We start from the raw sequence: 24,380 nt of genomic DNA on the forward strand, positions 1-24,380 counted from the left end.
TGCCCATAAATGATGCAGGATGCATTTACGAACTGGGGCATAAACACAAAGTTTCCCAGAGTGTCTACCAGGGCCCAAGGCAACTCTTCAGTAGAAAATCTTCATCTGTATTGCAAATACTATTTCTGTGTTTATCTATAACTATGAACATAACATAATATTACCGATGACTGGCTACATGATTTTATGGGGAAAACAATGAAAGCACAGAAGTTCAAGAGAGCAGGAAAAATTGGAAGTTAGAGTTCATAGAAAGCTTCATGAATTTTGTAGGACTCTAATGTAAATCCCAGAGGGGAAATAGTTGAATTGAGACACTTTCCCTCAGAAACCTTGAGAAAATCTTGACATCTTAATTCATTTCCTGAGCTTAAATATTCTAGGCTAGTCTGGTGGCACTGTAATAGTCTGGGCAAACATTTTTATTTATTTCACTGTTGATACCAATATTTGTGCTACAAGCTGCTGCCTGCATTTGCTGCTATTTATTTATTTCCCACAGATCAAATTATTGGCCTAGACATAACATGCTTTCCGGTGAAGCGCTCCTCTTGTTCATGAGCAAATGCAAAAAGCTTCCATTTTAAATGCAGATTTTTGCCACATGACTGAATTAATTCATGTTATAAATATGATATGTACCCACTTGGTATTCGTGTCTATATATGTAGAGTGGAAGAACAATCAAGGCAAATAGTTAATAAATCAAGCCAGTGTCCTATTTGCATGGGTGGGTGGTCAATACGTCAAAATACCGTGTCTAGTTCCAGGTCAACCACTTAGTTTCTCTGAGCCTCAATTTTATTTCCTCTGGTATTTGCAACACTGTTTTATTGGACTGACATTAGAGCAAATAAGGTAATATGAATGGATCTTTGTAAAACCACAAAATATCACACACACATTTTCTATTAATGTTGGATGACTTGGTAGCAAACACTGTTCTCTTTGGCTTCTCTTGTCCATGTGGGGAAATAGGAAACAGAACAAGAGAATTTTAAAAGCAAACAGCATAACACTTATAGGATGTTTATAAGATATAGGCATAAATTGAGAGAAAAGTAACTCTTTCCAGCATCTCACAGCAATGTAGACATCATGGTGAAACATTTTTGAGTCTGGAACTCCCAAGCAGTTAACCTTTAAGGTGCAGAGTGAGTCCCAAAGCACCTAAGAATGTTAGACAGTGACACTTTTCCCCTGCTCCCTCTCCATTCACACTTGGCTGGATTCTGGAATTAGCAATAATGGTTTGAACCCTCGCTCCATCACGTAGTCTCTTTACTTAATCTCCCTGAACCTTCATTTCTCACCTGTCAAATGCATAGAGTATCTCCCTCACATTTCTGTTGTCAAGACTGAAGGAGACAATATATGTGAAAAAGCCTTTGTAAATTGCAATGGCTTCTACAGAGAACGAGTTATTATCACAATTCACTTAGCCTATCTAGATACCCTTTCAAGATGTCAGTTCCCTCTTAGTGTGGAAACATGGGTTGACGGAATAACAATAGGATGGGTAGAATTTGGTTTACATGTGTATTTCTGGTTTCTTTCTTTCATATTGCAGACCTGAGCTTAATATCTAATTTATTGCTTAAAGATAAGGAAAAGGTTTTTAATCCTCCCTAAATGTTACAAGAAAGGGTGAATGGTCCCAGTGCAACGTGCAACAAGTAGACACATGGACTCCATACATGTTTGTGCCTAGACTCAGAGCTAGGGAGACCCTCGCTCCCTCCCAAGAATGGAGGTGACTCAGGGCTTACTTATCTCATTACAAACTAATAAAAACAGGAAATTTTTACCCCCATATACATACTATAATCTAACATATTCTCTGTTTTTATTCAGGCTTTCTGACTGTTATCTTATTTAGTTCCTGTTGAACCTGTAGACACATGAGGAGGATAAACTGAACATGCTCTCCCTCACAGCTATTTCCCTCGGTATTCTGTGTTAATTATTTATTTTTTCTAATCCAGAAATATACACAAATGTAACTCATTACTTTAGTCTGCCATAGAAACAGTATCGTTGAGTTATACATATTTTAATGCTATGTTCTAGAATGTTATCAAAAATTGATTTAAAAAATCCCCAGCCATATGAAGAGCCTCCTGGCATATTTTATAAAAATCACTGTTGAAGCTTTTATCCATCCTATGCTTTCCAGTGATGTCTTATAAAAAGATCTATGCTAAACATTTCCTTTAGAATTTAGCACTAGGGGAACTTCATCTTTGGTCTCTGTACTGGTTATTTACTTTTATCAGACAACGAAAAGCTAAGTTCCATTTAGCAGGGACCTTGGGTGACGTCTTCACCTTGGTGAAGCCCAGGTCAGTGGAGAGCGTATAGCAGGGACTCTGAAAATATTCGCTGGATGAATTGATTCCATCGTAATTTCTCTCTACATTGGTTGCAAGGAAGCTGAGGGCTAAAGGCAGTAGCTGTAGTAGTCTATGTTGCTGATATAGTTATTTTCCTCAAAGTTCTACTTTTATGTTTTCAATTTCTCTTGAAACACTCTCATTGAATATATTTTAATTATAAGCCACTGCAGATCCTTTTGGAAACTGATACAGAATGTCATAAAAGAAAATACATTTCATTTTCTAGATGATAAAAGACAAAATAGTTTAACTTCATGGTTATTTGTTTTTTTACATCTCTCAACTTATAAAATTAAGTACATTTTTACTGGAAAAATATGTAGCCACTTTTTCTGAAGCATGACCAGACTTTTAGATAGAAAAGCAATACCACCAGAAAATACACATACCAGAGGTGAAAAACCAAAATAGTTGAACTTCAGTTGTTCTCATTACAAGACACGAGGGGAATATATACATTTTTAAAGAAAATGTTGCAAATTTCAAGAAGTGTAAAACATTTGCTATTTAAAAACTTCCAAAAGGAAAGTTTAATATTAATAGTTTGAAACAATGGAAATCCTTGAAAGCCCTAGCTTTATGGTTTTATAAAATCATGTTCTCTGAACCCTTCTGCGAGTGAAGAGAAAGACTGAAAGCTAAGCCCCAGTCAGACTGACAAGCAAGAATAAGACTAAGTGGCCCGTTTGGCTTATCAGATAGCAGTTCTGTCACCCTGCCTTGAAACAACGATCCGAAGCTCTTGATTCGGGACTCACTAATCCTTCCGTCTCATTAAAGGAGAGAGAGCACAACAGAAACCCAAGTCAGACCCAACCAGAAAGTACCACCAGCTGGGAGGATCTGGCAAATTCCTTGGTTTCCTGGTGTGAAGGGCAGTTAGGTGAGGTAAGGATCATGGAAGTCACAGCTCCATGCAAGTTTGCTCATGCCTGGGTCTACTGCCCGTTAGTCTTGTTGGAGGCAGGGCTCCTTTATGGGCACTTATTTTTTTTTATAAATCAGTCCCTCCTTGTTGGAGTCTCTTTCTTTTAAATGCTATTAAAAATAAGGCACAGCATACCTATTTTAAGATTTAGGCTTTCTTTAAAATATATTTCCATTTTTGTAATCAGAAATGTGTGTTCTTGTATTAAAAGATTTAAGGTAGGCTCAAAGGAAAGAAAAGCGGAGGGGGGAATTGCTAAAGGTTTGTAACCTATGGCATTAAAGACATATAAGGAAAAGATGAGTGTGTGTGAAGATCAGTACTTCCCTCTGGTGGGAGAGTCCATGAATGCTTGTCTCACGAGGGAAGTGACTGTGATGTTAAATGAGCTGTGAGCACATGGCAAACTTCTAGGAATGTGAGTCACTCGGTTCCTGTTTTTCCTCCTTTGGGAATTTTGAGCTTGTGAAACAGAAATTAAGAGGACAATGACATACGGAGTCTCCATTTGGTTCCTTTTACTTTTTCCAAACTTTGTGTCCCAAAATTCAGGAAAATGCAAATACTATTGGAATCTTGGAAATGTTGAGGAACAGATTATTATCTAAATAATTTCTAAAGAGGGGTCTATGTTGTATTTTAATAAGATCATCAATGAAGATAAAGACTTCTAAATCAAATTTAAGGGGAATTTTAAATTATGCAATCAGTGTTTAATTAGGAATGGCAAGCTTGAAGTATAAGGATTTATTCACAATTATTTTAGGTGTGATAATGACACTGTAATTTTGCTACAAAAGGGTTGATCTTTTAGAGATGCAGGTTAAAGTATTTATCAATAAAATGATGCGATTCCTGGGATTTATTTCCACATATTTTGAAGGTAGGGAAAGAGGATGGGGGTGGGGAGAGGGCTAGGTTAGCCATGGCTTGTTTTTACTGAGTTAGAGTGATGAGCACGTGTGAGTTCATGATACTATACAGCCGACATTTGTATGCGTTATGTATATATATGAAATTCTCCCCAACAAAGAGTAAAAAAAAAAAAGGGTGTCTGTTAAAAATTTTACAGTGCATATAAGAACTGTAAAAAGTTCTGAGTAAAAAATTCCTTTGTTTTTCTGGATTCTTCCCAAACTTATTGTCCACGGACTATTATTTTCAAGGAACATCTATTAATATCTCTCCTGGACACTTTGGGAACAGCTACAGAATAGTAGAACTAATGGGTTTCCATGTTTCATTGTCTGTGACAATTCCAGGCTTCTAGCACATGAAAAGTTTTATTTACATGTTGAAAAACATTAAGATAAAAATGAAAAGTTAAAAAAAAGAATTCTTTTATTCTCAAATTCTGGGAGGTCTGAGGTATCCATAAGTAAAACATCTGATTGATTAATTTATTTTTAAATTTCATCAAGATTTACTTTATATATAAGTATAACATCAGAAATATTGTTAAAAGAAATGCAATTTCAGAAAGAATGAATGGTAGTATATATTTTGAAAGACGAGGCAATTCTTTTTGATTGAATATTGGCCATAAATCTAGTTAGAAATGCTTCATAGGTAAAACTGTATTTTTTTTAAAAGCCCTACATATTATCAACTTCAATAATTTTGTTTCTATATATTTTAGCCTAAATTTCTCCAAATTTAAGAATCTATTAAAATCCTATTTGCATACCCATAAATTATTTCCCACCCAAGGAAAATTATATTAGGTAGAAATGTTCCTCATAATAATATCCTATAATTGCTAAATAAAATTTCCATTTTAAAATAAAATGCTTTATAATTTTGCACGTGTCAGAAGCTACATATTAGTTTTTAAATAAATTGAAAGTATTTAATTTTAAAAAGTAAATTATATATACCTTTTTAACTTTGTGTCTAAATATAGACAGCCTTCACTACTAGTTATAGCTGTCCTTTCTTTCTAGCATTTTAAAGAGACTAGTAAACTTTTTTATTGTTGACTTTTATAAAAATTCAAACAAGAACATTTACATTTATTACAATATACTGTCAAAAATTGCATTAATTTCCATCGATGTCCATTAATTTGATAAATTTTTTGTCATTTGTGCTATTTGTACTGTCAAAACAAGTTAATTAGATTTTATGATATTTTTGACAATTACTTTAACTCTGGCAAAAAATAAGTGTCTTATTTGCTTCAACAAAAATTTACTCTTGCTTATTGAAAATTTGAACTAAGCAAGAGAAGACTAGCACATGTCAGAAGTCTTGCAAGGTTGAACTCAGGATCAATGGCAAACAATGATTCCCCAGGACTTTTTTATTGACATGCTCATATTCTGTAGTAGAAAATATCACATACCTGCATAATCTGTTCTTGCGTAATGCCCATCTTCAGATTTAGTAGTTGCAGTTGTGTTATCTGTGTTAAAAAATTAACAATAAAGATTAACTTTCATAAATATCTGTCACACTTATCTCTCCAACAGTATCTTCATTGCAATTAAGGAATTTTTACAACTATAGTTCTAAGCAACCTTTATACAAAGACAGACTTACAACATCAATTTTTGTTCGAGAGTGAATAATAGAATAATGTGAGCTTTCTAAAGTTTAGGGCAAGAAAGTTCACAACTATAACTGAGATAGGTTGAGTAAAAGAATAACAAGTCAAAAACGAAGAAAACGTTTCTTTCTGAACAAGAAACAAAGTAGGACATCCTAGTACATCCTGCTTTTAAAAATGTACTTGAAATATTTCTATTGAATCAAAGCATAAAAGTGGTATGATTTGCTTTTAATTTTGAGGTTGTCTAATAAAGCCTTAGATTCTTCGCTAAAAATGGTTTTGACTTTCCTTTTTTCCCCTGCAAGGAGAATGACTGCTCTCTTCTGATTATTGGTTTCTGTGTTTATGGTATTATGAAGATACAGTCCTACGTGGACGGTTGCTGGTAGGCCCTCAAACTTCTATTGTTCCCAAAAATGCTAGTAGACTCTACTATCCATTGTGAATCAGACTGCCTTTCAGAAAATGAAATAGCTTCCTAATAAGGAGTTTTCTTCACTTCTCATTTCTACACAGAGACTAAAAACATTCTTTGAAATGAATTTTGGTAGGAACATTACCTTGACATCGACCCAACGACATGACTTCAATTTTCTCCTGTTTCTGACATGACGCTTCTTTGATTTGACATGCATTATCATAAGACTTCCCATCAGAAGCACAGAGGGGATTGAAGTTGGTTTGAGAACAGTCAATGTTGCACACGCACCTAACGGAAGAGAGAAATAAGAATGTGTAACATCAATAGTGTTGTTACCACATTATAAATAAAACACAAAGTGGAAGAATTGCCAGGTTGGCAAAATGCAAGTTGGCAAAATTGAATTGTATCCTTCTGGGGAAGTTCCTTCAGTTTTCTACCTGAGATGAAAAGAAATACAGAACTAATCAAAAATAATTCAAAAGGCTGAGAAATGGATACAAAATCAAAGGGGAAAACTCAGAAAATAGTCATCAGTTGATCTCTGCCACTGAAACTTTTCAAACGTGTACATGAACTTCCACGCTGATGCCTGCAGATTTTGAATGGGCTGAGGTAGCTACGAAACTCTGCTTTACAATTTCCTTAAATAAATCTTACTGTCACTTCTTTTCTCAGGATATTTGAATGGCGAAAGCTCGAGGAAAATGATTCAGAGGACATTTAAGAGAAGGAAAACAAGGAGATTATTTGGAAGGCAATTGGGAGTTAAATTTCTCCAGCATACATGAGGAGGAGCATAAAATGTGCTAAACAGGAATTTTCAGTAGTGCTTCACACTTTTGAGGGGGCCAGAAAACCCTTTGAGAATCAAGTGAAAGATACGGATCCCTCCTCAGAAATACTCATACTCATATAAACAATTTTTTGCATAAAATGTCAGGGGTTCCATTGGCCCCTTCAAACCTATCCCATGGACCTCTTTCTCAGATATATACTATTCTTTTTCTAATTCTACTTTTAAATAATAAATACAAGTTGACTATCACTTATGATTTTAATCTTTTTCTATAATATGAATAAAAATTTGGTGAGTCAATAAGAATTAGGGCACCTGAACTAGAAAACTTAGACATTTTAAAGCAAATTTTACATGATTTTTCCCACATTCTTATAATTCCCTGTATTTTACAATCTACTTTGTTACTCAGAATATTGTGTTGATTTTTTTTAGGGGTGCAAATATGTTACTGCCTCAGAATATAAACTCATATTTTAAATTTTTATTAATATTTATATTATTTTTCTAAATAGATTGCATGCTTCCCAAAGTAGTGAACCAGACATTTTACTTCTGTATATTTTATTTAGAGCTAGGCATATAATACTACGATAACAACGACCACTAGCTTACTACACGCTGGATTCTAACACGCATTGCGTTATGTAATCTTCACAACAGCCATCTTACAGACCAATGATGTTACGAAAGATCAGAGAGCTAGTAGGTTGCGGAACAAGGACTCCCTATGGCTGTGTTAGAGGAAAATATCATCCCCTTCCTCTCACTGCAGGCTGTGTATTAGAATTTCCCAGAAAACTTTTAAATATATCAATCTATAAGCAGGTTTCTGGGCCCCAGTAAATTTAGGGGTAGAGCCCAGGACTCTGTTTTCTTAAGCAGTCAGCCTGGCACCAATCTCACTCCCTGGGAATCGCTGCTTGATGGGTTTGGTGAGTGAGAGAGGGTTTGTCTACACACTAGTGCTTCTCGGACCATCTGTATCAGAATTACCCAGATCTCTGTTAAAAATGCTAGCAGGAAATGTGCTAATGCACTTAATTTTTTTTTTGGTAAGAGAATTGCTTTAGGAACACTTGGTTATTTTTACTTTCACCTATTTGGGGACAAATAGCAACGACAGATGGTAACCATCTCGAAATGCTTAAGTCATTGAGGAGTGGTGCTCCTACCTTGGCCATGATGCTGTATGTGATGACAGCTACCGGGATCACAGCATTGCTACCTCAGCTGATTCTTGGCATCCGAAAAACCTGAGAGTAGGAGCTGCCTACGTGTTCAAAGAGCTTTTGGTCCTTTCCACAGTGGGTTTAGAGAAGTGTAACTTTGGAGATCAGACTTTTATTTTCCTTAACCGTTGGTAATAAATAAATTAATAAATAATAATTTAAAAAGTCACAAAATTTTGTATTTTTAAAAAAGTGGTTCATTTACCTTCAAGTCAATTTAGTTTTTGACTGTTGTTGTGTTAGACTCTAGGGTCTATCTCCTTGAAAGACACTGAAATAATTATCTGTTAGCAGCAGAAGAACAAAGAGAAAAGTATATTCTTTCCCTTATCTAAATAGTAAATTATGTAACATATCAAGGGCTTTGCAGTTTTCTCCAGATTAAGTCCAATGAAATTCAGTGGTGTACACCACAATAACTTTGATGAAGAAATGATTGGCAGTTCCGAAACCCATTTGATATCATAACAAAATGGTGAAATGAGAACAGAGATGGGAAGAGAAAATTTGGTTGAATTCAATTGGCTAGATTCAATGATCCATGAAAAATTCACTTAATTAAGCCATAGCACCAAATTAAACAATTGTTCAGGATGTCTTACAAGATCCTCCTTTTCCAAGTGGCTATTTTTTTTTTTTTCCCAGTTTGACTGATCTGGCCTTAGTTCCACAGATTTTCTGCTGCCAACATCTTCTTTCCTTCCTTTCCTAGCATTGCTCACTCAGGGCCTCCTTTCAAGATTTGTTTCCCCTTTGGAAATTCCTGACTCTTGCTGCCTTAAATAAGCCTTTCAGGGAATGGCTAAGAAAAAGTTATAGACATTTTGCATTTCTATTCTCATCTCAAAGGGAAGATCTAGATTCCTTGAGGTGAAAGTAAGGTATAGTTTTGCTGTGATATAAGCTTCATGAAAGCATGGATTATATGTATCTTTTTCCCCACTGTATACTGTCATTATATCTCCATCTTTCCTCCCCCCTCTGTGGCCTTGCATATATTAAATTAATGCAAGAGTATAATAAACAAATTTTTGCTTATGAATTTCAGCAACCATTGGAAACTGGAAGCCTACGGAGAATATTTTTCTTTCTTTGAATGAGTGGAAGAAGCTTCAATAATTTGCTGAAATGGCATGAAAACTATGTAGCTTGGGAGAAAGGAAATGTTGTGACTGGCTTACCAAGGACCTATCATTTCTATATTTATGTAAGACCCATGAACTCTGATTATATGATCACTATTTACTATATTTTCTGTATCTAAGTTTATTAAGCTTCCTTAGAAAACCATGCAGGCTCCCAGGGCCATGATCGGAAAATCTGAGGCCGCCTTGATCTCTATTGGTAAAATTATCTTTGAGTTCCATGCTTTGCCCAATATCTTGTATACAGTAAAATTTCAATAACTACTTGTTCAATAGATAAATAAATGAAATGAATGAACACATTAATATGATTTTATACCCTTCAAGAAAGGGTAAAATTAACATAAATTATCATCACCATACTGCCATAAAAACAGACAGGATAGCTAAATAATTTTCTTGGCAAATATTAAATGTCCTTACTGAGATCAAATGAATATTCAATTGAATTTGAGGATAATGGTAATAATAATACTTGCTTACTTAATGGTAGTGCCTGTCCCAGTGCTATATGCTTTATCTGCTATTACTCCTTTCACACTTCTATCTCTATGAGGTAGCTGCTATTACTATCTCCATCCTCCAGCTAAGAAAATGGAGAAGTCATGCAGCTTGTACAGGAAAGAACCTAATTTTAAATCTAGGCAGTCTGATGCCAGAGCCTGCGCTGTTCCACACACTGCTCAGTACAATGAAAAACAACACAGACCCAAATTCCTACTATTAACTAATTAAAGGAATACTTTGGATGAATAGGGCTTGAAAAAACAAGGCTATGTCTACTCTTGGAATATTTATTATGACTTTATGAATTTAAATCACATTGACTCTTAGCTCTGTCTTCCTAAATAAGAGATCCAGGCTTTTCAGTATCATAGAGGTATATCAGTGAATATTCTTTTTAAGACATTCTGAACTAATACCTGGTGTTAGAATGAGTAACTAATCTGATATGTATTAAATTAATCTGACACTTACAGCATCAGTTGTTCAGAATACTTTTTCCTTAATAAAACTCTTTATAAAGTTGGCTCCACATAAAACACACATTTAGACCAATACACACACATCCCGTCTGACTTTACTAAAATTACAAAATTGGAAAGTTTTAGCACTGAATCTTTTCCCAGTTTCTGCTTCGAACTTTTAAAGAATCTGGAATCTTTGGAAGTTCACATTCACGAGGCAGAAGGGTTTTGCATGTTTATATGAATGAATGAATATGTGTATGAATGTGTGTGGAGAGTGGGCTCTGAGGTGGCATTTACTGCATTGTTAATGTGCCTATTTCCTAGTTTACAACTTTACTTTTCTGCAACTTTCTCAAGGGCAACATGCCTTTTTTACCTTTGAATTCTTGGTACCTAGTACCATGCCTCATAGCAAGTCTTCAATAAGTGTCTGTTGAATGAGTTACTGAGAGAATGGTGGGATGGAGTTGGAAGGAGTCAAAGAAAACAGTCACTGTCTAGACATCAACACGTAGCAGAGATATGTTCATATAAACTCTCACCTAGCTTTGCGCTACTTGGCACATGGACTCTCTGAGGAAGGAGAAGGCTCTTAAGAACCAAGGTTTGCCTTCCTCCTTTTATTCGTGTCTACACAGACAAAGGAAACAAAGCACTAACCCTTAGTGGCCTCAATGTCATCGAAGTCCAATTGCGAAAAGGACACGTTTTCACCATCCAGGTTACTATTACCTTTTTGGTATTTAGGTACAGTTTTTAAGAACAAATATAATTTGAACAAGGTAGTGATTTGTCAGTTTATTGCTATCTCAAAACACTGAAAAATATAAGGCTCTGATAAAAAGATAATAGAATTATCATACGGTGTAATGATGAAACTGCAGGTCATTCTATGCTCTAGCAGTTTCTGTAAATTAATTCAAGTTTTTCTGTAAAATGAAAGGCAGACATTTTTAAAAACAGAAACTATCCCTTCTTCACTGCTTTTGGCAAATAATTGCATTATTATTCATTCTGAGAGGAGTAACTAGTTAATTACAGCATGTCACAGTATTTCATGTGAGCCAAGGATTTGTAAGGCTGAGGACTGCATGGGTGCCTTTAAGGTTTTTTGTGTTTTCTCTTCTTTCCTTCTTCTTTTTCTCAACCTATCTCAGTCTTTTGACATTTTGACATTGCGATTACATAGATCTCTTTTCTTCTAGGCTACAAAGAAAAAGAATCAGCCCTACTTGAAAATAATAATTTCAGGGATCTGTATGTGGAAATACTACCCTCTGAGAATTCTTCAAAGAAAATTAACATTGACTGAAAACCCTAGCTCTCTGAATTGTAAGAAAGAAGAGAAACATCCAATAATTTTAGAAGACCACTTGATGGAGTGAAAAGCCTAAATTATTGGAAGCAAAAGGTGGTGTCTAAGACAGTTCACATACATTCGTAATTATTTCATGAATATTTTGGGGGCTTGACATTAGTTCCTGCCTCCGTTGAAATGGTTCTTCCACGGATGTTCGGCAATGAGTTAAATAAGCCTTTCCTGTGTATTTAGCAACGTCTCATCATCCACCAAAGTGTGAAGATGTGAACACTGCCAGGTAGCAAATTACTTATTCATGTGTCTGGTTTGTGGCTGCCCTCTAATTTCACTAGATTTTGTTTCATCATACCTGTCACTTATTCCTCTCGCAAGGTCTGTGACTTGATGTCTGTTCCGAATTTTGACCATACAACATTCCTGATCCGTTTTAAAGCACCTAATTGCACCACAGGAAGGGTGGCTTTCGGGGGTTGTTTTGGACCTTGACTGGTTTATTTCCCTTGAGCCTTTCTCTGGGGCTATTATGCAGTCCCTTCCTGGCCTGGCCAGTAAAGAGGTCAGATCCGCTGTCTGTGCTCTCCGTCAGAACCCTAATGGATGAGCTACATTATGTTAATAACAGTAAAAACAGTGCGTATCTTTCATTCAAGACTCTTGTGATACTTTAAGCCCATTTACTCATTAACTTTCACGTCACTCTTTTTGATGGAACTTGACTGTAAGTATTTTATCTGTACAGAAACTACAATTCAGGAATGACTGTGAGTGGTGAGGGAGAAACTGAGATACATGAAAATCCATTAAAAACTTAAACTTTCTATACAAAGTGTGGAAAAGCATTGACTGAGAGGCAAGGCTAGTAAGTCTACCATATTGTTACTCAGGTAACATGCGCAAGCTTGGGTCAATACTTTTTTTAATTTGAGAAGGGCAATCCTTTTAATTTTGAAACTTAGGAGGATGGAACAATGTCCTTCTCCAGACAGGTTACCCAGGACTGCAATGAGGTTTTCCAAGGAGGACCAGGCTTATCTTGTACATGGAAAAAACTTGTTTGCCATTAATATCTATCTCTTTATAAGGCAGTAAAGCACAGAAGTTGGCCTACAGTTAGGAAAAGTCTTGGGAATATTGGGACTCAAGGATTGGAAAAAGCCTAGGTCAACAAACAGCCAGTCAGTGGGTGTCTCAATGAAGGGAAACTGAGCTGAGAAACTCTTCTGCTGGGTGGTGTCAGAACTTTCAAAAGCAGAATCATATATCAAACAGGGGGAACAATTCCTGGCAAAGAGACTGATGGCCATGGTTTGAAATAGTCTGATATAATGAAGGTACACGGGGAATGTCACTGGAGCTTGGAATGTGGCATCAGATCTGTGTGTAATTGAGCCTTGATCCTTGACTAGCTGTATGACCTTGGATTAGTTACTTAACTTTTCCAGGTGGAAACGGAGGTACTAACTCAGGATTGTAGAGATTAAATAGAATAACTGCTTAACGAAGTTTCTGAGAAGTTGTAATTACTGAGGAGGTGTGACGTGAGGCCAAGGCAACCACAGTCATCAAAAATGCTACAGGTGATTCTGATGTGCTGCTGTGGTGAGCTGCAATTGGAATAAATACTCTTTATCACTCTAAGATTGAAATTTCCCAAATTTAGTGTATGTAAGATTCTCTATGAGAAATTTGGATGCAATAGTTCTGGGATGGGACTCAGAAATCAGCATTTAAGTAAGTTCCTTTGCTCTTTCTAAGGTAGGTGGCTCGCATATCCTACTGAGGAATCTCAACTACTCTGGCTCCAGCCACACTCTCACTTTCCTCTTCATTCCATTATAAGGAATTTAATGTTCTTGTTTAATGTACATGCTTCAGTGACACGCATTGAAAAGCTTTCCTCCATGCTACAGGTGATATGTGTGTGGGGTCAGGTGACAGGGAAAGGTGATTAAATAGACTGATCCAAAAACATCAATGTCGGAGCAGTCAGCAGAAGTGATTCACCAAGTAAAATCCAGACAGAGCGGTGCGAAGGATCAAACTACGGAGGAGCCCTTGCGCCAGGCACTCGGCTCCAACTTCCATAGGACTCCCAGTTTTAATGCTCACAAGACAGGGCTACGAAAAGGGGGAAACTGAACTGTGTCAAAAGATGGGTAGGATTTAACAGAACTGTAGTCAGAGTGAATGACATGAGGAAATGCGCGGAGGCACACAACACGGGCTGCTGGGGGGGACCGCGAAGATCCGTCTGATTGGAACGAACTCTTCCCATCAAAAGCAGCGGAATACAACGCTCGACAGATTGTAAGGGGCCTCGATTCCAGCCCAAGGAGTGGCCTTTGTCTTGGAGGCAATGGGGAGTCCTGAAAGCTTTTTGAGCACAGGGTGACGAGGTCACCGTGATGAAAGGGGTGCTTTAGGAAGATTACGCTTGCAGTGGAGTGCAGGCAGAGGGGCCAGTCACCATGCTACTGCTGTCAGTCAGAGCGACCAGCGAGGCAAGCCCAGGAGTGAGGCATTCACTCTAGGGAAGAAAAGCAAGAATCAATAGGGCTTAGTGGCTTGATTCTTAAGGCATATTACAGTGAAGTACTAAGGCAAAAATGTCACCACATGCCCTTCCGGCTCTGCCCTTTGCTGCTCTTTTTCCTGACTTGCGTTGTGTTCCAAATAGGAAACTTATGAGAGGAGCAGCCAGGCTTGGGGATGCCGCTGTGTGTGGGACTCAGGAAGGCATCCTTTCCTCTCCTGGTAGAGAGAATGTTCTTTCTTTGCTACTGGGACGCGGCAGGCAGGATTCTGTCATGATGGTGATAGCATGTAATCACCCTTAACTGCAGTCTAAAGAGAACCGTCCCTGGACTAACGTATAGCCAGCCTGATCAGGAAGGGTTTCAGACCACTGTGGCAACAAGTGCCCAGGAATGCCCACCGCCTTAGAGAGCGAAGAGGCGCCCTCCAAGAGGGTGTGTGGGGCCTCACCCCTCTTCACTATATGTGCCAGAGCTGAAGCAGGAGTGAGCTTGTGATCCATTTTCAGGTATCACAATTGCATTTTTCTCAGGATTATTTTTTCCTTTTTGAAGCAGCTGCATTTACATCCTAAAATAATCAAAGTAAACAATTCTTCTTACTCATGTACATTTTTAAAAGTATCTTGAAGCACAAATCCCTCATTAGCATCATGTGTATGCTCTTGCTCATTAAGCTGGAAAACATATTCAATAACCAAGGGTGACTCTGTGATTACCAAGAAGTGTGGTCGCTCTGACTAGATGGGTCTTACTACACAACAAAGTCAGAAGGCATGACAACCCCAGAATAAGAAATTGGAAGAAAAAACAATACAATGAAATTAGGGGAAAAAACAGTTGCCTTTGAATAACATGCTAGACTAAATTCACACTCACTCCTTTCTGTCACGACTAATGGGATTGAACGTTTAGGCATTTTCCTTTGGGCCCAGCTGTGGGATTTCCATCCCCATTTCAGTCAGCCAGGCAGCTCTATGTTTACATTTTACAAACTGGCCCTCTGGTATGCTTTCATTTGGCAAAGGACTTTCAGGAGTAAATATGCATGAACATCATTACAGCCTAGATTTTCCATAAAGCTGCAATTTAACATCACGCCCTTGCATTTTATCCATGAGATATAAGAAACAGGAGGTAAAAAAATGGCTCTGCATTGTGGTAAAATTGCTAGTTTGAAAATACTGTCCATTAAATTGTTAAGATGGTTTTCATTTGTTTGTTTAATTTTATTTATTTTCCTATAAGGACACATGATAATTCTTTTCGGAGAAAAAAGGCAGTTTCATGTGATGGTCTGGGATCTCTCCTTTGATTAGATAATGCCAGCTTCAGAACTAAGATTTTTTCTTTCTCTCAGGGAATTTAGGATCTCAGGGAACTCAGAGATAAGCAGTAAGTGAGTAAGTGTGTGTGTGTGTGTGTGTGTGTGTGTGTGTAGAAAATGAATGATGGGTGGTACGTGGAACACTAAAATATCTATCCACAAGTTTCAATCGATTTTATTGATCTTATGATATAAAGGCAGGAAAATAAAGTGACATTTGTATACTTGTAACATTTCCTCATGGAATTAACTCTCAGTGTGTTTGTAAAGTTTTTTCCGGACTGATGTCCCCAAAGTTTATTCTGTTATAATTGAGTATAAAAATGAAGTGTTGATTAAATTATGCTGGTATGAACTAACCCCATTCATAATTAAAACTTGTACCAAATCATCTCCCTTTATGATTACCTCATCCTTTATTTTTCGCTTATTAATTTTAGTCTCAATTCAATTTAAATTTGATTTTAAAATAATGTTTAATACATTTTATCGCATGCTATCATAAATTTCATTATCTGAACAATGAAAGAGAATAAAAATATTCATAGGATGCTATACTACAACTCTGGAGAGAGAAGGTGTGAAATACAATTAAGGAAGGAGGATGCGCATAGCTTTAGCCGTAAGGTTATGTTTCTAAAGAAAAGATCAAAAGCAAATATGGTTAAATGTTTGTATTTGTTAAAACCAGGTGGTGGATGCACAAGCATTATATTATTTTTGATAGTTTCAAAATATAATTAAAACAATATTAGATTTGACGTTTTGCTTAAAATGATTAAATTACCAACCTTGGTAAATATTTTTGCTTTGATTTAGATCTGGATAATTTATTTCTAAATTGTTTAAACCAAATTTGAAAACAAATATGGGCAGGGAGAAATTCTACTAAAATAAAATAATGTTTCTTTGTAAATAACTATTTAAGATTGAGCTTCTGTCTGTCTAAAAGTGACTTTTGAGCAGAGTTTATTATAGGAAGGGAATCAGCTTGTCTTTCTCCCTCCTCATCTTACTCGTCCGCCCACTGAAATGTTAAACTCGCAAACACATGGTGGCATTTCAGTTTACAGGCTCCAGCCGGCGCTGCTCCTGGACTTCCTGCAGCATCGCCGGTGAGTTTCGATTGCTCTCAAACAGGGCTGGATGGCAGTGTTGTCAGCCAGAAATAGTCGTGAGCTATTCCGAAACCCTTGGGATGAAGGGCTTTGAGTAGAAATGTTTGAACATTTTGCTTTGAGATAAGAATGCTTCAGAGTTTCTCCAAAAGATTAAGCTTTAAAAGGTGAGAAGGGAAAGGATGTGTGACTGCTCCTGGCTGTGAACTCCGGGTAAGCGGGTAATGGCCTCCTGCTAGAGGGGTTTGGCATTCTCCCCTGCCCTCCCGGACCCCTGGCACAGTGCTTTGCACATTCTACATATAAGGGTTGAATGAATGAAGGGATGAATGAGGGTTCCTGTTTGATTTTTTAAAGTTTCCTTAATGTCCTTCCAATCAGTGAATTACTCAGACATTCCTAACTGTCCAGGGCTCCAGCCATGCTCTTTATCATCTGAGAACGCTTCCCTCCTGGGCCTGATGCTCCCTCGACTAGGTTGCTTGCTGTTTCCTCATCTGTAGCCTTACTCTCTTACTCCAGCCTGTCCTGTGTCACATGTCTCCACAGTGTAGTGGGAAAAACATGGACCCGTGGATCTTGTAATTAGGGTCTCAGCCCATTATCTGTACCTAATAAATGCTTATTGAATGAATGACAGACCTGAGTTAAAAATCCTCATTTTGCAAGTTACTTCACTCATCTGTAAAATGCGGAAAATAACTCCTAGCTCATAATAATACCTACTTCGAAAGCTTGTCTGCGGGTATAGCTAGAGAAGAAATGAAAACAACTTCTTGTGATATTTGGTGCATAGCAGGTTCTGTTGCTTCCCCTGCTCATGGAGAGTCTGTTCTCCATCCTGTATTAAATTGGTCTAGTCCATTCCAGGCTGCCCATCACTACATTATCTTTCCACTTACACCTAATTGATCAACTGCAAATAAGCTTTGTTCCATTGTGGATAAAAGAACTATTTGCCATGCGTATTTATCTAAAATCTATAAATTGAGGTTTTTTCCTGCCATGCTTGGAAGTACAAGAAGACTGAAGTCTCCTTCTTTTTTTGGTTAAAAAAAAAGAAACTGTTAACAGATAACATCTCCAGTGTATTCTGTTTAAAAAATGAGATATTTGGCATGGTCCTATAAATTTTAATATTTTTAAATTCTATATAACTTTCAAAATATAGAAACCATAGCTTATTTATCTAATTTTCCATAAATATTACAAATTCTTGTAAAACCTTAGGACATCATTGTACTGATTAATGTTAAAAATAAGTTTGCTTCACTCCTCCATGTTTTCTAGTCCTTGTTATCTCTGCCCTTCACTTCTTCCTTACCTTTCTCTCTTTCTTTACTGCTTTCTCTCTCTCCAAATATTTAAGTCAAGTATATAATCTAAATACTTAGGAAAAAAAATCCCCTGCAATTCATGGAGCTTACTATCTAGCAGAGAAACTTACCATTTAGGAGATGGAAAGTTTCAAAATCTTTGACAATCATGCAGAAAAACATTTTTTTAATATATTGTCTATAAAGATGATGCAAATGTATTGTATTTGTATGCAGAAACAATATAAATGAAATGAGAGATGAATCTGCTTGTACTTTCAAACATTGTGGAAACAAACTCAATTTATAGATTTTAGATAAATGTACACAGCAACATGCATAAAGTCACATTGAATTCTTTTGCTCTCATTTATTTTTCATGCTAGAGTTATTTGCTAATGGTGCCATTCTTTTTATTCTAATTAAAATGTCCACATTTCTATTCTTAAGCATAGCTATGCAAAATGGTCCTGCTCTTGGCCTCATCTCAGAAGCTTTTTAAACTGCATAATCAAATGTGGACTTTGCTTTCAGCTGTAGTAAGTGGAACTACAGGAACACAATATGGGTTTTTTTTTTTTCTGGTGAGGAAGATTGGCCCTGAGCTAACATCTGCTGCCAATCTTCTTCTTTTTGCTTGAGGAAGATTGTCGCTGAGCTAACATTTGCGGCAATCATTCTCTATTTTGTATGTGGGATGCTGGCACAGCGTGGCTTGACAAGTGGTATATAGGTCTGCACTTGGGATCCAAACCCACAAACCCCAGGCTGCCAAAGTGGAGCATGTGAATTTAACTGCTATGCCACTGGGCCGGCCCTGGGAATACAATATGTTTTGTAAAAAATTGTTTTGAATTACTTCTAAGAGGAAAACTCATTTTAATTAAACTAATAAGTTACTGACTGTAACAAATACTAGAGTTATCATAAGTTATTACCTAAAACGTGGCAATGTTTTCATTATTTTAACTTTCTTGTGACTATATGTTATATACAGCATATGTTAGGGATTTGATTTATCCTTACCTATGCTACTCATCCATTTCATAAATTGTCAGTCTTCTATCTTAAGCAAGCTAAATTCTAATTTATTTGAATTCAAAACACTAATTCTTATTATCACATATTATCTTTTATTTTTTTCAAAATAAGTACCTTTAAGTGCCACACTATAAAGGGACATAGAAAAAAACCATAAATTCTATTTAAATAAATCAGCCCGTAGTTGACTACAATTTAAAACCATTGGGTGATAACTTTTGTTTGTGCCTCTGAACAGCATGTATTCTATACATTTCTTACTCACAAATGATCTACCGAGATTGACAGCTGACAGGCAGGCAGGCTTGGGGCTGGCTGAGCTCATTATCAGATACACATCAAGGCACCAATGGGACCAATGCCAACAAACACGCAGGAAGCCTTCAGTACTCATCCAGATGTTGTCTCAGTCGGGGCCCTTCAACCAGAGTTGGAGTATTACAGGTTCATACTTTTCCTGATAGGATGCTAGCCCCCAATGAATGAACTGGCCTAGTCTCTAACTTGGGATTTTTCTAATATGACAAACCACTTTTTAAATGTAAAATTCTAATCAAAAGTAACATACAATTAAAAATATCTTTTATCTAGAAGGAAATGGGATGACTTTACCTTTGTATTTAGCTTTGTATTTATACTCCTATAGATCAGAGAGTAACTTGGCTCATAAAAGATTCAAGATATTGTATTGAGAAAAATTATCTAAATTGGAATGACAAGGTATAGAAAAATTAACAAAAGTGTATACAATGAAAGTTTTCTTATATGATGTAGAAAAAAAATGTAGAGGCTCATCCAGAATTAGGACCCTAAGATGCTAGGAATCAAAAAACAGCTAAAGATGGGTATACATATGCTCTGTATGGATAAATCACCAGGGAACTGAAAGGTCCTCTGACTTGCTCTCTGTTTCTACTCTGCCTCCCCAGAGTCAGTTACAGCTCAGCCAGGGAGATGCTTGGAAAAAGTGAAGGAGCTCAAACCATTCCCTCACTCAAAACCCAGCAAGGGCTTCCCAGGGACCTTAGAGTAAAATCTATGGTTCTTACCACGGTTTATGAGGCCCTGTATGATCCGGCTCTTGGCTACCTCTCCAATTCCTCTTCTTATCAATCTTCTATACTCCTTCCTTGCTCCAACCACCCTGGACTTTTTACTGCTCTCCCGACCCACCCTACATGCATCTGCCACCAGGAATTTTCATCTGCTGTCCCCTCCACCTGGAATGTTCTTACATCAGATATTTACACGGCTCAAATATGACCCTGTCAGAGAAGCCTTCCCCGACTACCCTGTTGAAATCAGCACGCTTCCATCTCTGAATCCCGACATTACATGACATACTTGGTTTCTTTAATCGTCTGTTTTCTCTGCTCCAATGTACGCTACATGTAGAAAGTGACCTCATCTGATTGGTTCACTGCTGTATTCTTCAGGTCTAGAACCATATCTGGCATATAATAGGTGCTCAATAAATATTTGTTGAATAAATAAGTAAATCAATGAATACATTTCTAACTTAAATATGTACTTATAGTTTAGTGATCTAGACAAAGCTTTGATTTGCATTATACGGTTAATTAGATCAATGTGTATTACTTTGCTTCAATTATCAAGAAAAGTATTTCTTTATTCTTACATGCAATAAATATTTCTTGATTTCATCAAATGCTTAGCTGACAGTGGATATGCAATAAATATTTTTTGAATAAATGGAATGCCTACCATGTATGTTATTAGACATTTTGGCATTTATACCAAAAAAATGGGCCAAATAACCTTGTTAGGTGGACTAGGTTATTTTAAACATGTTGATGAATTTTGTGTCCCAAAGAACAGTCTTCAGTAATCAGTGTGAAATGGTAAAGGTTCCCACAGTTTGACAGCCCTAAGCTACATGCAGTGCATACAATAAGCTTTTTCATGATCCATGTACATTTTTGGCACTGAAATCCATATTATATAATTCCAATCTTTTTTTTTCACTGCGATGCTCAAAATGGTTTAGATTCCCCATCTGTCAGAATCTTCTCCTGCTGAACAAAAACTCAATCAGCCCTGTTTCTTTTAATGATTATTTAATTTGTACCAACCTTTGTTATTACTATCCTTAAGATCAGAATGAGTCAGTGTTTACTGCAGATGTAGAAAATGATTGAACGTTACTGTCTGCCGTAAGCCTTTGCCGATCAAGCACTTTCTTCATCTTTAGACAATTCAGTATGTGTCTAATTTAAGTAATTTGATCATTTGATCATTCTGATCTGATTTCCAATTATACTTGTATCAACAGATCTATTTCATTTCAAAGACGCAACAGCAGTTACTGAAAACTGAATAATGTTGGGCTTGTACTGGGTGAAAGTACTTTTCATAGGTTCAAAGATTTAGATAGAACAAGGAGAAAAATATGTATCAATTTATTGCTTATGTTATATGTAACTATTACTAAATACGAATTGGAATAAGAAGGCATGTTAAATATCACATAAATATTTTGGAGTGAATTCCCTTGTCACAGGCATTGTTTTTATTTTGCCTATGGTTTCTGGAGAATACTAGTCAGGGGTATGCTGTGTGGTAGATGTAGTTAATAGTGCAAGGAAACGCAAGGAAGACAGAACCTCCCTCTGCTTAGCACAATTTCTTAGGCAACAATGCTCTTCTGCTTTCCTGATACATATGCTCTGCTGGGGGAAAACAGCGTACTGTTAGGGTGGTGGTTAGTTATATGAGGGATTGGACTATATGTTGCTATATAAGGTTTTATATGCAAAAAAGATTCATAAAAATTAAATCTAAAAATTATAGCTGTGACTTGTCAGTGGAATATTGTTGTTGACAGAGAGATGTTAAAATGGTTGAATGGCATTCTAGAGGCTGTCGTAGAATCTTTTTTTCCCAGGCTGGTAAGGACTAAAATGGTTACAGGGTTTTAGATGCTAATTTTGAGCTTGTTCCATTTGGCTACATATTCTGCAATATGTGTGCCCCCTTGGAAGAATTTATGATTAAAGACTGAAACTGGCTAAAAGACACAATTTACAGTCTATTTTTCTAAGGTTAAAGAATGATTATCCTTTTAAAAATGTTTTTAAATAGCAGAAAGCACAAGCCTGTTAAATAGAATACATTTTAAAGGAATCTTATTTAAACAATCTACCCTAAATAAAAGGGCTACTATAGTTTTAAAAGAATAATGCATATGCAGGAAACAATGGTGATCACTTAATAAGTCGCTCAACATTTGAACAATAAGTGTGACATTTGGAAGATGGCTCCTTTCTCTGGGAAAGTATACACCATTGCACTTGGTATCATATTCAGGAAAGTGGAACCAGAGCTGGCAGGTTGCTTGAGAGACTAGGGTCCATCCTCTTTTTCCTGGAAGCATAATGCCAGTGTCACAAAATGTTGGTGTTGTCTTACTATATCATAACACAGTGTCATAGTTCAAGCAATCACTGTGTCAGCCTAATGTAACTGCAGTGTATGCTTGCAGTCATAGATAATGAACAGTTCACAGGACAAGACACTTAAAATGAATATTGGCTAAATATAAGGTCTGTACAGAGATGAACCAATATATCTATACCATGCCTTGAGTCGCATAGAAGGATACACAACAGGCTACTCAAGTTTTAACCTATAAATTCTAAAGACTGCTTGATATAGAGAATGATGATAGTACCAATTTTTGGAGTGGTAGCCATATCAGAAGAAAGAACTTGTACATGGACTAAAGGTGATAGAATCCCATGAATTGAGAGATACAATTAACTTCACTCTGTTAAAAAATTATTAGAACTATACCAATCTACAAGTAATTAGAAATAGGCATCAGGCTCCAGGGAGCTGAATGGGATGATTCTCATTTCCATTCAACATAGCCTAATTAACTAGTGAAGACATATCTACCTTTGTTTATTAACAATTCTTAATTAGAGTAGATTGGTCAAGCATCATTTATTCTTTGTGAACACTACAGTTTAACCATGGTAACCCAAAACTCTTCGGTAACTGCATAAGGCACTCAATTAAATAATACCACTTTAATCCCATGCCTCATCAATTGACACATGAACTGTGAAACACTAATACTCACTCCTGGCCTGAGACCTTGCTCTCAACTGGTGAAATATACTCAGGACCCTGTGAGTCCATCCCACAGCCTTTCACACTTTCACACACATCCTTTTACTAGCTAATTATTAGAAGTTCAGTGAAATTGGACATTTCTCTATTTCAGCCAATATTCATGAGATTCAGAGTCCAAATGGTGCTTTCCTCAACTGGAGGGAGAAAAAAAGAAACTAAGTTACATTTTCTTTAACATTACCAAATACTGCATCTTCCAACTGGGTAATTATAAAGCAACATGGCAGAAAGCTGTAACAGGAAAATTACAAAAGGCAGAATTCTGGGGTACTCGTTCATTCAGTCATTTACTCAATAGATCTGTGCCAAACACATAACATGAGGCAGCACTGTTGTTTTGGTTACAAAGGGGAACATGACACTACCTACAATTAAGAGCAAGGGACAAAACATGAATTAGAGAGGGCTGTTTTAGAGGCATAGTCAAAGCTGAGATGAACTGAGTTTGAGTGTGGTGGAGTGTCAAGCTTTCTAGAGAAGGAATGCAAGTTCAGTAGGACTTGGTTGGGCACAGAAGTGGGAGACAAATCTTCAAGCTACAGGCAAGAGCTTATGCCCAACTACAGAGGCATGAAGCCTTTGTTGCAGGGCTGCAGGTGGCTTGGTAGACCTAGAGGTCCCTGTGTATGCGAGGTAAAGAGTAGAGTGAGGCGGAAGAGGTAAGGTGGGGCCAGATCATAAGGTAGATCTTCGACCTGCTGAGGACATTGAACTTTACTGTGAAGGTTCAAGGAACTTTGAGGAATGGAAGCAGAAGAGTAATAGGAGGTATGTGAATGGATTGGAGAGACTGGGTCTGGAAGCAGGGAGACCCGTTCAAAAGCTGTGTATCAATATAGAGGAGAAAGGACGAGGCCTGAGGGATCTGGTTACACCCATTAGTAGTGTTCGCTCCAGATGACCGTTCTTTTCTTCTGCTCTCTTTTTGTGTTAGCATTCTCTCCTAGTGTTTCTTGTACTTCCTCCATGCTCCCCATTTTCAGCCTAATATCTCTTTTTCTCTCTCACGCTCTACAGGTCGGTGTTCTTCAAAGCTCAGTCCTAATTTCCCCTTTCTTCTCTCTCTATGGTCTTTCTCTAGGTAATCTCTTCTATTCACAGTCTGACAAGTTCAAATTTATT

General features: G+C 36.9%; 1 protein-coding gene across 1 annotated transcript in view; it reads right to left on the bottom strand.

Moving 5' to 3' along the window:
* The window catches only part of TMEFF2 (transmembrane protein with EGF like and two follistatin like domains 2), a 225,733-nt gene that overhangs the window by 40,704 nt on the left and 160,649 nt on the right, over positions 1 to 24,380 (bottom strand). The window contains exons 6-7 of the mRNA XM_001502318.5: positions 6,436 to 6,584; positions 5,669 to 5,728 (exon numbers count right to left, since the gene is read on the bottom strand). Of these exons, the coding sequence (XP_001502368.1) occupies positions 5,669 to 5,728; positions 6,436 to 6,584 (209 nt within the window). The remainder of the gene's footprint in view (positions 1 to 5,668; positions 5,729 to 6,435; positions 6,585 to 24,380) is intronic.

The sequence above is a fragment of the Equus caballus genome, chromosome 18 (genome assembly GCF_041296265.1).
Source record: "Equus caballus isolate H_3958 breed thoroughbred chromosome 18, TB-T2T, whole genome shotgun sequence".
Lineage (NCBI taxonomy): Eukaryota > Metazoa > Chordata > Mammalia > Perissodactyla > Equidae > Equus > Equus caballus.